Here is a 12568-nt window from a genome sequence, read left to right on the forward strand (position 1 = left end):
ATATAACATGGCAAACAAATGGCACGCACTGTCTGTCGTCCGTCAGTCTTCAGGTCGGGGCTGTTGTGACAGTAACACCGCCTGGGTAAAACATTGGACGTACCAGCGGATATGATGTCAGTGCTACATTTTGGGTACTTTTGAAACTGGTGCGGTCTTTGGTCTCTTCGGCCGAACAATAATTGATTAAACTGCCAGGAACGCCAGGCCAGGTGACCGCCAGAACAGCTTGGCGCATGAGCACACGGGGATTATGGCATTTAACTTGATAGTACCAAGGGTCTTTAGCTCTGCAAGTAAAAAGCGTATTTTGATTACCATTAGACTCTTCATTTAATTAACTTTTAAACTAATTTACTGAATACAACTGTCATATGGACATTACAAAAAAAATGCATAAGAAATTGTAAAATCTACCCTTAATACTTTAATACTTTTCGATGAAATGGCGACCATACAAATTAGGTATTTTAAGCCAAATATGAATGGAGATGAATGTAGGATGAGTGGCACGATCTTGTAGTCTTGTTAGTGACTAAGGCCGACATATTCCTTAGACACAGCTGTTAATCAATAGCCCATACAGCTTATGGCAACAGTAAATAAAATAGAAGATTTAGCTTGTGCACTGAAACGTCGCTTACACCTTTGACAATTAATTGACACAACTTCAGTATCAATGCTTCAGTCAATGCTCACACGAAATACGCATCAACACATTCTTCAGATATTACAACAATGTCAGTTGTATTTATACACTATTTAAATTAAATGGTAAAATCACTTGTTTATGATACCTAACTTTGCGTAATAGCTATTTACCTTACAAGTGTAGTAAGAGCGTTTTTGTTGCATAATTTACCGAAGTGATGTAAACACGCTCTTGCGTAACGTGTAACGTACAAGATTTTACCTGACCCGACAATATACAGGAGGTTACGAACAATATTTTTCATTATCCATTTCACTCATCGTCTAACAGTAACGTTCATTTACAAACAAAAGCTAGGTTATGAAAATTCTTCAAAACATAACAATAAAATTCAAGCGCACAGCTGATTTCTAGCGTTGAACGTCGTTGGCTCCATAGAGGTATATTTTTTAAGTTAAGCACTCAATGTTATTTAAATAGGTTTCATTACATCACCGAGTGAGTTTTTTTTCAACTTTACGTCACTCGAGAAGTAACGAAGTTATATACATCACGCTTGGGATAGGGAAGATTAACGTGGCGGGTTAGGTAAACATTGTTTTTACAGTTGGTTAGTTAAAAACAGCTAATATACAGTGTTTACATTCTAATTTACGTTTCCATAACATACATATTACAGTACCTATAATTTAAAATATTTATTTCGCTGTTAAACTAAATGTTTCGCTAACAATTTCCTCAGTAAGTTGTTTAATTTGCTAGTATGCTGAGAATGGCTAATAAAATATAAATTACAAGTATTTTCTCTACGGTTTCCCTGTAGTGTTTTTTTTTTTTTTTTTTTTACCAACACGGCTGCTTGGCTATAAGCAATAAATCCTTTAATTTTCTAATGAGTTGTATAGTAAAATACGAATTGTCCAGAGGTACTTGTCAATGAAGTTTTTAGATCAAATGTTTAAATTGCCAATTGCATTTTCAATTCAACACTCGAGCACGTTACATACTACAAACATCACACACGCGCAAACGCGCTCACGCACACACGCACACTCCCTTGACCAACTAACGCACTCTGAGCTTATCTCGTTTGGATGAGGATGAACTTGTTTATATAATTAACCTCTGGAAAGACTTATATAAGTGAGATAAGAAGTGGTACGTGTCAGAACTACACGTAGCCAATACCAATCGATATCTACAACTACAACGCCTCTCTTCTCAAAATATCTGACCCATATCAACTAGTCGATCGACCCACTAATGGCAAAACATAAAAAAACTATATCTATTTATATACCCAAGCTGGTAAATATTTTCATCTGCTTTTGAAATAGCCTCTTTAAAGTACTGACACACTTTTATTTATTTAAGCAATTGGATAACTGAGTTCTGGTTTTGATGTTTTTTTTCTGTTATCTGGATATATAGACTCGTTTTGTGGTGCTGGGGGCAATAACCCAAACCAAACAAGGAAGTCAGAAATATATGGTATCCATGGCCAGACCAACTCCATCACATATTAGCACATTGATTTACAAGCTTAAAAACATACCCTTGCATGTACTCTAATAAGAAAACTGGGTATCTGAACCAAGCCAACACCACATGGTTAGATATGTGGAAGTAACTGAACCAAGCCAACACCACACGTTTAAATATGTGAAATCCCAATTATTTTTTCATTTGATTTACATAGTATTTTATTCATTTATCCTTTTAAATCGATTTGACCACTTTTACTTCAAGTCTCAAAAGGGTATAATTCATATGATGTTATAAACAGACAAATGTACGAGTATCAACCTGCCTCAAGAGCTCTGTTATAGGTAAACAATTCCTATACTTTAAAAGTAATATATTAGTCTCAAAATTGTAGTCTTAATTATTAATCTGTGCAGACATGTAGGCATACTCTATTGGTTTTAAATGTTGTAAATACTTGAATTGTTCAGTTGGTTTTCAAATATAGTCTTGGTATGGCTGCTAAATGACAGAACTACTGGCAAATATGTGACGTTTGAAGGAATTAGAGTAATAAAGGATTGCCTTTTGGTCATCCGACAAAGTGTTGTTAAAACACTCAGTGCCAAACTAGAACCCTAGAACGCTAATGTTAACTGAGTTTTTTTTACACACAGCTATGTTTTTGTTTCTATCGGAGCAATACAAATAAAATAATGAAATAAAATAATTGGAAAGGATTGAATAAGGATAATTTATCTTTACTGTTTTCAAAGTAGACTGAGTAAGGCGATGTATGTCTAGTTCAAGTCTAGTTTCAAATTATTTAGCTGTTGTTGGCTATCAACACCAATGCACCAAACGAAAGGTCACGTTTTTCAAGTTTTTAACCAAACATCCCTTTTTAAAACGAGATATTGCTTGGTTCAATTTAAAAGTATCTTTAATGGCTTTATCGTCCTAAAACGATTGGCATTTTATTCGTTTTACACAGAGAAATTCTAGAGCTTAATGCTGTATAATATTCACTCCTATTGACTAGGAGATATAGACTTTAAGCTAGATGGCTTAATGTCGGCCTTAAGAGACAGATTAACGCTAAAAACTTTCGTATTCAGACTTCGAGTGAAATTTTCGTTTAGTGGTACAGCACGACAAGTAAACATAAACAAGCACCATGAACTATGGCGACTAGTTGAATCTACTTTTTATTGAACAGGGGATAAAATTAAAAAATAACTAACTATTATATTAAGTTTATTATAAATAATACAAAATACACTGTTATGTACAAATAATACAAAATATCTTATAATTAAAAGACATAAAGATATGTTACAAACATGAGTTAAATTACTGTTACCGACAATGAATAAGGCGGAGATGCTGGTGAAACAAATAACATGAAATAAATATGGTGGTACAAACAACAAACATGAAGAACGAAGAAATTATTGATAAGGCGAAGGCATGTTTTCTTGTACAATTCAATTAGGACTAAACTTAAATGTAATCCTTAACTACTATCACAATTAAATAAATTAAAGCGACATTTCTCACGTCCTAATACAAACTTGATGAACAAATACGAGAGCGATGACTGATGAACTATTCACTAGTTTGTACAGTCTGTCTGGTTAATACTGGTGAGGTCTCGTAGCCTCAGTAGGTTGCTTCTCCGTAGAGATCGTCGAATGTTCTTCTTCACTTGAGGGTTTTGCCACATCTTGGAGAAGTCGCGGCCTCTGCCCAGTACCAGCAGGGTTTCTGCAACAACATTACAAACTGTTAAAATTATGTTTTATATATTTACTCCTATGATTATACATGTATTGTATGACTATACAATACCCATGTTATCCAATGGGTATCTTTCAATCGGTGTCTAATTAATTGTATCCATTATAGGTGTACAGATGGGCTATTGGATATTGAAGTAGACATTCCCATCTATATGGGCTAGCCTTAACTAATTTTTAGTTTAAATATAACATATTTGTATGGGCTGCTCACAGGGCTACTGCTAATGTAAAAATTGTATTCCTCTATGGTTCAAGTACTAGGATATTATATGGGGAGTAACATACTATGTTTTCAATATGGCATTCTTTCAGTTTGGTTTGATTAAAGGATCAGTGTACAGTGTTTACAGTACAACAGAAATCATTGGCCAATAAAATGATGCTATCTACAAAAAATATCTCTAATCTTTTTTTGTAGATAGCATAATTGTATTTTGTATATCTAGGTCCAGAAACAATGTCAATCGAACCAGTGAATTTGAAGGCGTGCACTATAACCACTCGGCTACCCAGACAATATTGATCATCCTAATTTGTGCTATTCTAAACTACAAACAGTAATATGAAGTAAATACTCACTGAGGTACTCGTTCTCGTCGCCGGAACACGAGTAGACGACTGCCCAGTGTTTGTAGTCCGTGTCTACTATCCAGAATGGGACTTTGATTGCGTGGAACACTGCAACACAACAACACAACAATCATGTAGCAAATCACGTACAAGCAATACAGTGTATGATAACGGCCCTCAACAAAATCTGTTTAATTTGGTTATCGAACCATGATTAGTTTATGGTGACTGTTCACGAATGTTAAAAAGCATTGGTTCACTAAACCTCAAATCCAATGAAATGTGATGTGATACACCGTCTGTTAATTATTAGTAGGTAGTAGTGTTATCTCAACTGAAAGTTATGATCTGAAAATTTAACTATTCAGAAATAACAGTATAAAAAAAGAAAACATTAAAATATTCCATGATATGTAGATCTAGATTGCAGGAGTCGCAACATCAACAACACAACACAGTCGTTGTGTATCGTAAATGTTGCGTTCTCATCTGAGGTCTTCAGAGGTCGTTCATTGACAGACGCTAGTGTTACACCGAACATCTCAAGGCCTGTTGAAGGCTTGTCCGGGTTACTAACATGGTTCAGTTTAGTATAACCTTGCTAAGTGTCCAGCAGTGTCTCTATAAGTATAGATTGTAGATGAGATGTTAACAATATAACTTACTCCACATGGTGATCTTGCCCTCGTTGGGCTCGTCTTGCCACGCGTGGTGTGAAGAGCTCTGAGCTCCGATCCTGAAACCCCAGACCAATTAGATATTGGTTGATAGCAATGACATATCTTAAACCAAACAAAGTAGCAAACGACAGTTATACCACCTAATTTAGATAATAGCCCTACATTTCGATGAAGCTACATGTCTACATAAATGCCATACATATACTTGAATAAACATTTCACTAGCAACTAAATAAAAAACAAATAATTTGTAATTTAACTAAATTGAGTTAATCAGTTCTGTTATAAGCATATAGGAAGACGTGGAGAACCTGATACTTGCGAAAATATTTTGCAGTTCTCAAATTTTGCAAAGACAACCTTGCTCTCAATGTACAAAGACATTGGTAACGTTTTTGTAGACGGCTCTGTACAGTGATAAAAATAAACAAACTAACATCAGAGACGGCCATGGTAGAAGCCTTGCTGATTTGTATTAAATAAATCAATATTCTATGAATGTTAAGCGATAAGGGCTTTACACCAGGTCATGGATTAAGTATCGCGGGGTCAGCAACCTATTTAATGGATAGGCTCTTTACTTCACAACACAACACAATTATTTAAATTTTTGCTATGAATATAATAATTTTAGTTCTGATTAATTGTTCTCCTTGTTTCAAGGAGGCTTCAATTTCGTTTGACTCATCCTGCAGCAACACCAGACACACATCTAGTACATCTAGTGTCTAGAAGTAAGTGTCTATCTGGAGTATACTGTTTAGTGTCTAGTGTTGGTAGTATGGCTATGGTGTATAATGTAGCCTCTACGTACTATTGCTATGTAATACAGTATCTTAAGAAGTAGACTAGTAATATCAATATCTAGTGACTCGGTGTCTGGTGTTGTAGTGATAACAATAACATACTTATGTGGTAGTCTGCAAGGAACAATATTTTTAGAATCTAAGTGTCAATGTATGATGTCTAGGTGTCTAGTATTGTAGTCTGTAGCCACAGTACTAGTGACTAACGTCTAGAATCTAGTGGCAATGTGTGATGTCTAGGTGTCTAGTAGTATTGTAGTACTAGATGTAGCTACAGTACTATATAGTGACTAACGTATAGAATCTCGTGTCAATGTGTGATGTCTAGGTGTCTAGTACTGTAGTATTGTAGTCTGTAGCTTCTAGTGTCCAGTGTCCAGTATCTAGTGTTTAGTGTCCAGTGTCCAGTGTCTAGTGTGCAGTGTCCAGTGTCCAGTGTCTAGTGGCTAGTGTCCAGTGTCTAGTGTTTAGTGTCCAGTGTCCAGTGTCTAGTGTTTAGTGTCCAGTGTCCAGTGTCTAGTGTCCAGTGTCCAGTGTCCAGTGTCTAGTGTTTAGTGTCCAGTGTCCAGTGTCTAGTGGCTAGTGTCCAGTGTCCGGTGTCCAGTGTCCAGTGTCTAGTGTTTAGTGTCCAGTGTCCAGTGTCTAGTGTGCAGGGTCTAGTGTCTAGTGTCTAGTGTGTACATCACTCACTTGTCAGAGATGCTCTCCTCAGTAATGGTAATGTTTCCATTGTTGTTGCTGATTGTCTCCTTGGAGCACTTGCCCTTGATGTCACCAGCATGTACATTGGACCATCCCATCAGCGGGTACCACACACCGGCGTACTGTCAACAGAAACATCTTCACGTTAATAAATACCGTATGCTTAATAAGTGCAAAGGCAAGACGAAACCTGAATAATTGAGTGTTATAACTATGTTTTTACCAGATCTAGTGGTGTATTGTAGGTTGCCTTTGGCCCTTGAATTTATTTTAACATCAGAAGAAAAGAATTTACCTACTACCATAAGTATTCGATAAGTATCAAGTAAGTATTTGGTGAATTATATTAGAACAGCATTATATTAATTAGAATAACGTTATACAAGCTGCTATACCCGTGCTTTGCAACGGGAAGAATATGTGACCTAGAGAGCTATTAAAGTGGTGCAGATGTGTGTTTTAAAATACAGTAACTCTATGATTAAGTTTGAAAATATAAACTGATTTAAAAGCGTAAACCTACTTACTTTCAAACCCCTACTTATGATGTTAATAGATCCATAGGTATTTGACAACACACCTTAGAGTAGCAATAGCATCAATTGCTTCATATTGATGTTTTATGAAAGACGTGTTTTATTATAATTCTTCAATTTTTAGTCAAGCTTCTTCACATGTAGCTTACTATATAATTTAAAACATGAAACTTTGAGCAATACTTTACAAAACGTATACAACCTCACTTTAAAACCAAACATAACCCTCCTCGATCTACATAAAGCGCCACAAACATATTTTTCGAGTAAATAAACAAACACCAGTTCATTGTACTGACCAGCTGTTTCATTAATTAAATTAAAATAAATCATTTAAACATTGGGAGCATGGCAGGCGTAGCCCTTTGGAAATCAGCCTGTGGGGCAGAGCCCTTAGGAAATTCGTCCATATCAATACTTTTCGGCAAATCTACACACTCTTAGCATCATCTTGATGTGCCATATGTCTATGTTTTTATTTGGTAAATGACCTTAACCGTTTACATAAAATTTGATTGTATCACTTTAATAATATAATAGATTCCATTTAGTAGAACCAGAAACCACGTCTAATTGAATGTGTTGATGTCTGTAAAATGGATTGTTGTGTTGATCTTAGTCACTAACATGACATTGTGATTCCATAATTTATATCAACAGTAGGAGTAGAATATCATGCAATGTTATTTTTATAAATTACACATAACACAAAATAATATGTAATTTTGATTGATGAACGAACATACATCAGTAGCGGTATTCATATACTCACTTCGTCTAGGTTGAAGTCGAGCATGAGCCCATGAAGTACCTTGCAGGGCCCATGTCCTTGTACAGTAACTGCCATCAGCCCCACTTCCCATACTATCAGTGTCTTCCACATGTCTATCTGAGAACATAATACACAACTACAATCAGTCACAGTTTGATAAGCAGTCCTGTCTCGTCAGCTCTACCACTGTTTGATAAGCAGTCCTGTCTCGTCAGCTCTACCACAGTTTGATAAGCAGTCCTGTCTCGTCAGCTCTACCACAGTTTGATAAGCAGTCCTGTCTCGTCAGCTCTACCACAGTTTGATAAGCAGTCCTGTCTCGTCAGCTCTACCACTGTTTGATAAGCAGTCCTGTCTCGTCAGCTCTACCACTGTTTGATAAGCAGTCCTGTCTCGTCAGCTCTACCACTGTTTGATAAGCAGTCCTGTCTCGTCAGCTCTACCACTGTTTGATAAGCAGTCCTGTCTCGTCAGCTCTACCACTGTTTGATAAGCAGTCCTGTCTCGTCAGCTCTACCACTGTTTGATAAGCAGTCCTGTCTCGTCAGCTCTACCACTGTTTGATAAGCAGTCCTGTCTCGTCAGCTCTACCACTGTTTGATAAGCAGTCCTGTCTTGTCAGCTCTACCACTGTTTGAAAGTTTCAAAGAGAGAACACATCCATTTATAGATATTTATTTATAATATTTACTCTCGTTACATTACAAACTTTACCGTCATCAACTTGAAATGTCACAATGCCAGTTTTGGCCTCGAGTGCAAGTGAGTGTTATGACTTTGACAGATGACTATGACATTATGTCGGCACAACAATGCAGCTAATGCCTCATATAGGTCAGCCAATCACCATTAGTTCAAGGTCTCTGAGCCGGCCTTCCTCAATTGTGATTGACATTAACTTAACTCTTCCGCTCTCCCATTGACAAATTTCCTTGTCTTAATGTTTCCGTGTTGTTCCATTGCGGGAGTTTCGGCTGTATATATCCTTGTTTATATTGAGTATTATAATTTTAAGGCTGATAACAAAGAGGAAAATGCATACACAGTGGGAAAACTGTGGACCCCTCTTTATCACTCAGTAAACAAGTTATAGGTTTTATGAATGTATAAAAAAATGTTATCTCAGTAAGGTCAGTAGGGCCAAAATAAATCAACTATTACAATGTCTATTGTAGGTTAAATAAGCGATAAAATAGAAAGTCGTATTGCATTAACCTTGTACGATTTTAGTGTTAATTATATTTACAGACCAACCTTTTTCATGAATTAATCATCGTCACATTAAAGTCAAATAAAAATATACACATGTTATGATCAAAATTATTCGACTCTCCCTCATAAACTACAGTTTCGTTTTACGAATGTATCCTATATAGTTGATCAGACGATCCATGAGCATCTTTCGGCTGCGTTGTTTGTCTTTCCATGGCGTCAAAGGATTACTTGTAAAGGCATTTTTGTATTTTATCATATTTGTTTGGAACCAGATTACACTAATCATGCTGCGACAATCATTAAATATTGGCTTTTACAGTGTCTAATCAGGGTAGGAAACATTCTTGGCCAAACAAATGTTCAATTATTTCAAATAAGTAAAATCAGACTACAATAATATATGGAGTACACTATAAGTTTATATTACCGTAGGAATAGTCATGTTTAAAATAAGTAGACCCTGCAATTTATGGACGCATTAATAAAAAAATATACAAACTAGAAACTGTTAATGTGTTTTAACAAGTAATGAGTGTTATATAGTTGTATTTATATTTTTATTAGCCAACAATATTTCAAAGAAAATTGTCTATAAAAAACTTTTATATATTGAAAATGATTGCTATAGTTTACTTACGACTAAAATAAATGTTTTTATACGGGATTAGACCTAGAACTCTATAAAAGAGTTCTACAATGAGTTTAATGCCCTGGTTAACATTACCTCACCTTCATCTAGGCCTACACATAAAATAATTCAGAAGGCATCCCAACAGAACACAAGGCAGGTACATCTAGCACCATTGTTGTTAAACAGCTTTAGGGTGGGTTAGAGTAGGTACGGATTTTCTATGCTCAGAAGGCACTAATTTAATTTTTTTTAAATTATAATTATTTTTGTAAAATAATCAAAACAATAATAATACGCTACTTAAGATTTGATTATTCGGTACACTAAATGTTAGCTGGAGAGTTTGACTACAAGTAAACTAAGCAAACACCAACCTTTGAATGTTGTGTCCGGCGCGAGTGCAGTTCAGTGAGCGCGAGCAAACAAACGAATGAAGCCAGCGACTATCCGTCCACCGAAGACAAGCGGCTTTTTAGAATTAAGGTCGTAGCTTGGCGGAGGGGAGGGGGTGTGGCGGCCCCCATTAGCTATTATCAGTGGTGATAGTAGCTGTAGCGGCGCGGTGTAGCAGCACGTAGACACTGGGCGATGCACTGTAGATGCCCTCTGACTCTGAGCCACGCGCCGGCCAACGACGTCGACGACACCGTCACCACCACGTCATCGCCTCTGACAAGTACTGATCTTCCGCAACTTACAGTAGGCTTAGGTGTAATTTCCAAGGAATACTTGGTTTGCTGAATACTCAAATAACTACTGAGGACAATACTTTATTACTGGACTGCGGAGGTGAGTGAGACGTTGGCAGTCGGTAGAGCAAAGGCCTGTAAAAACAAAATAATCATGTTACGAATCCGCAATCATTGCATTACCGCTAATTCTTGTACTCTACTGGCCCATTCCTTGTTTTGCTAGAGACGCTCAGTGCTCTACCCACTGCCCATTGAAACTCATCAGGACGAGCAAACTCTCTGTACAATCCTTCTTAGCTGGAAATACTGTTACGCTGTCAATGTGTTTTTTTCTGCCAGATGCCAGAATAAAAATGGTAGCTCAGTTGGCCAAAGGGCAGAGGGTGGAATGTTTCAAATAAAGGCATTGAACAGATTATTGAAACCAAAATCTCAATTTTGTGTCCGTCTTTGAAAATCTAATTATGTATTTTGACCAGTAGAAGCTTTCAACATTGTAATTAGGTAATTAATAAATTTAAAATGTAGTAAAATGTTTATTGTAAATTTATTTGTGAATCAGATTGTTTTTTTTTGTGGATTTACCAAGAAAGGAATAAGCTATTACCATAATTTCTCATTCTAAGACCTGGACCCGGGACCGATTTACTTATTCGATTGCTGTCCCTAGAGGTAAAAAAACATAAAAACATAAAATATAAAAACATAAAACTTCGAAATATTATTCTAAACCATTTTGAAGAATTTAAAAAAGGAATAATTTAGTATATTGAAGCGTTGTTGTAGGGCTAACGGTTATGGAGGAAATTAAAAAAATATAAATTATAAATTTCCATGTTAGTTTTATGAAAAATCAATTAACTGTTGCCGTTTGCCTGCTATGGACATATTTTGATCGAATTTGGCCAATTTGTTTGTTTCATACTAAACTATATACTTTTTAATTAAAAAACACATCTTTTTACCTTACCTGTAGCAGAAAACCTAGGTAGGCATTAAAAGTAAAGTTATTTTAATATAAAATAAATCCGACAACAGTTTAGTGTAAATCTAGCCAAATGGAAATTCGCTTAGTCTACAGGTTTACTGCTGCGGGTTATCTATACTTATTGAATTTTATTATAAATCTAAGATATAAATAATCGTGTTTGTGTAGAATATAGTATAGCATAGCAAAGCACAATGAAGAATAGGTACTCGAAATGAGAAATGTAAGATGTTATTTTTGCCAAGCACTGCACCTCGACTGTGAGAAAATCATCAGGAAGACTCAAGATAGGAAGGTCATGCTCCCTCGAAACGTGTCTAATAATCTTTTGTACGAGGTTTTCATGGACAACAACAACACATACAAACGTTATTGCCTATATCATTCGGAAATACAACAGTGCCATGTAACTTGCATAATTTGTTGCCAATGAAGCCGGACAACCTTATAATGGCCACGTCCCGTAATAACAGAGTAATTACAGAGCTCAAACAAGTCTGTTTCACATCCACAAAATGTCAGAGTAGGAGTAGATATGGAGGGGCAACTGATATTCGCAAAAACTCCCCGAACGATTTCGATAAACATTTAGTATGTTATAGCCCTTTACATTCTGAACAAAACTGTAAAACTCCCATTGCTATAAGAATTGCGGTCCAAAAGCCATTGTAACTATAATGTTATTTTCCCCAAAAAACACTTAAAATAACGGAAAATAGTATTTTTGAAAAAAACAGGTTTGATTTAAATAAGTATGTTATGATTCTTTAAATTCTAAACAAAATAGTGCAACCCCCATTGCTGTAAAAATAACGGTTCAAAAGTTGTTGCAACTTTTGTGATTTTCCTTATAAAATATCATACAGTAGTTACTCCCATCCATGATAAAGGTTGTTGAAAAGTAATGGGAGAAAGTATATGTCAGATTGCAGATACCGTTTATTTTTCCAATGATTAAAAAAGTTAGAGATTCATTATTTCAATAATTTCACTTTAGCAATCGTATGCCTAGTTCGCTGAATGTGCTTGCAATCTAAAAGTAACCTCAATTTTGACGG

General features: G+C 35.9%; 1 protein-coding gene across 1 annotated transcript; it reads right to left on the minus strand.

The window, feature by feature from the left end:
- Positions 1–3403: 3403 nt before the first annotated feature.
- LOC128983061 (apolipoprotein D-like) lies at positions 3404–10363 on the minus strand. Its single transcript, XM_054402197.1, has 6 exons — positions 10205–10363; positions 7985–8101; positions 6665–6798; positions 5154–5224; positions 4498–4596; positions 3404–3883 (listed from the first exon to the last, which is right to left on the minus strand). The coding sequence occupies exons 2-6, from the start codon at positions 8093–8095 to the stop codon at positions 3732–3734; spliced, it is 567 nt and encodes a 188-aa protein (XP_054258172.1). The 5' UTR covers positions 8096–8101; positions 10205–10363; the 3' UTR covers positions 3404–3731.
- Between the last annotated feature and the right edge of the window lie 2205 nt (positions 10364–12568).

This window comes from Macrosteles quadrilineatus, unplaced genomic scaffold (genome assembly GCF_028750875.1).
Source record: "Macrosteles quadrilineatus isolate MER2022 unplaced genomic scaffold, UCM_ALF_1.0 Scaffold_1__1_contigs__length_201487025, whole genome shotgun sequence".
Taxonomy (NCBI): Eukaryota; Metazoa; Arthropoda; class Insecta; order Hemiptera; family Cicadellidae; genus Macrosteles; species Macrosteles quadrilineatus.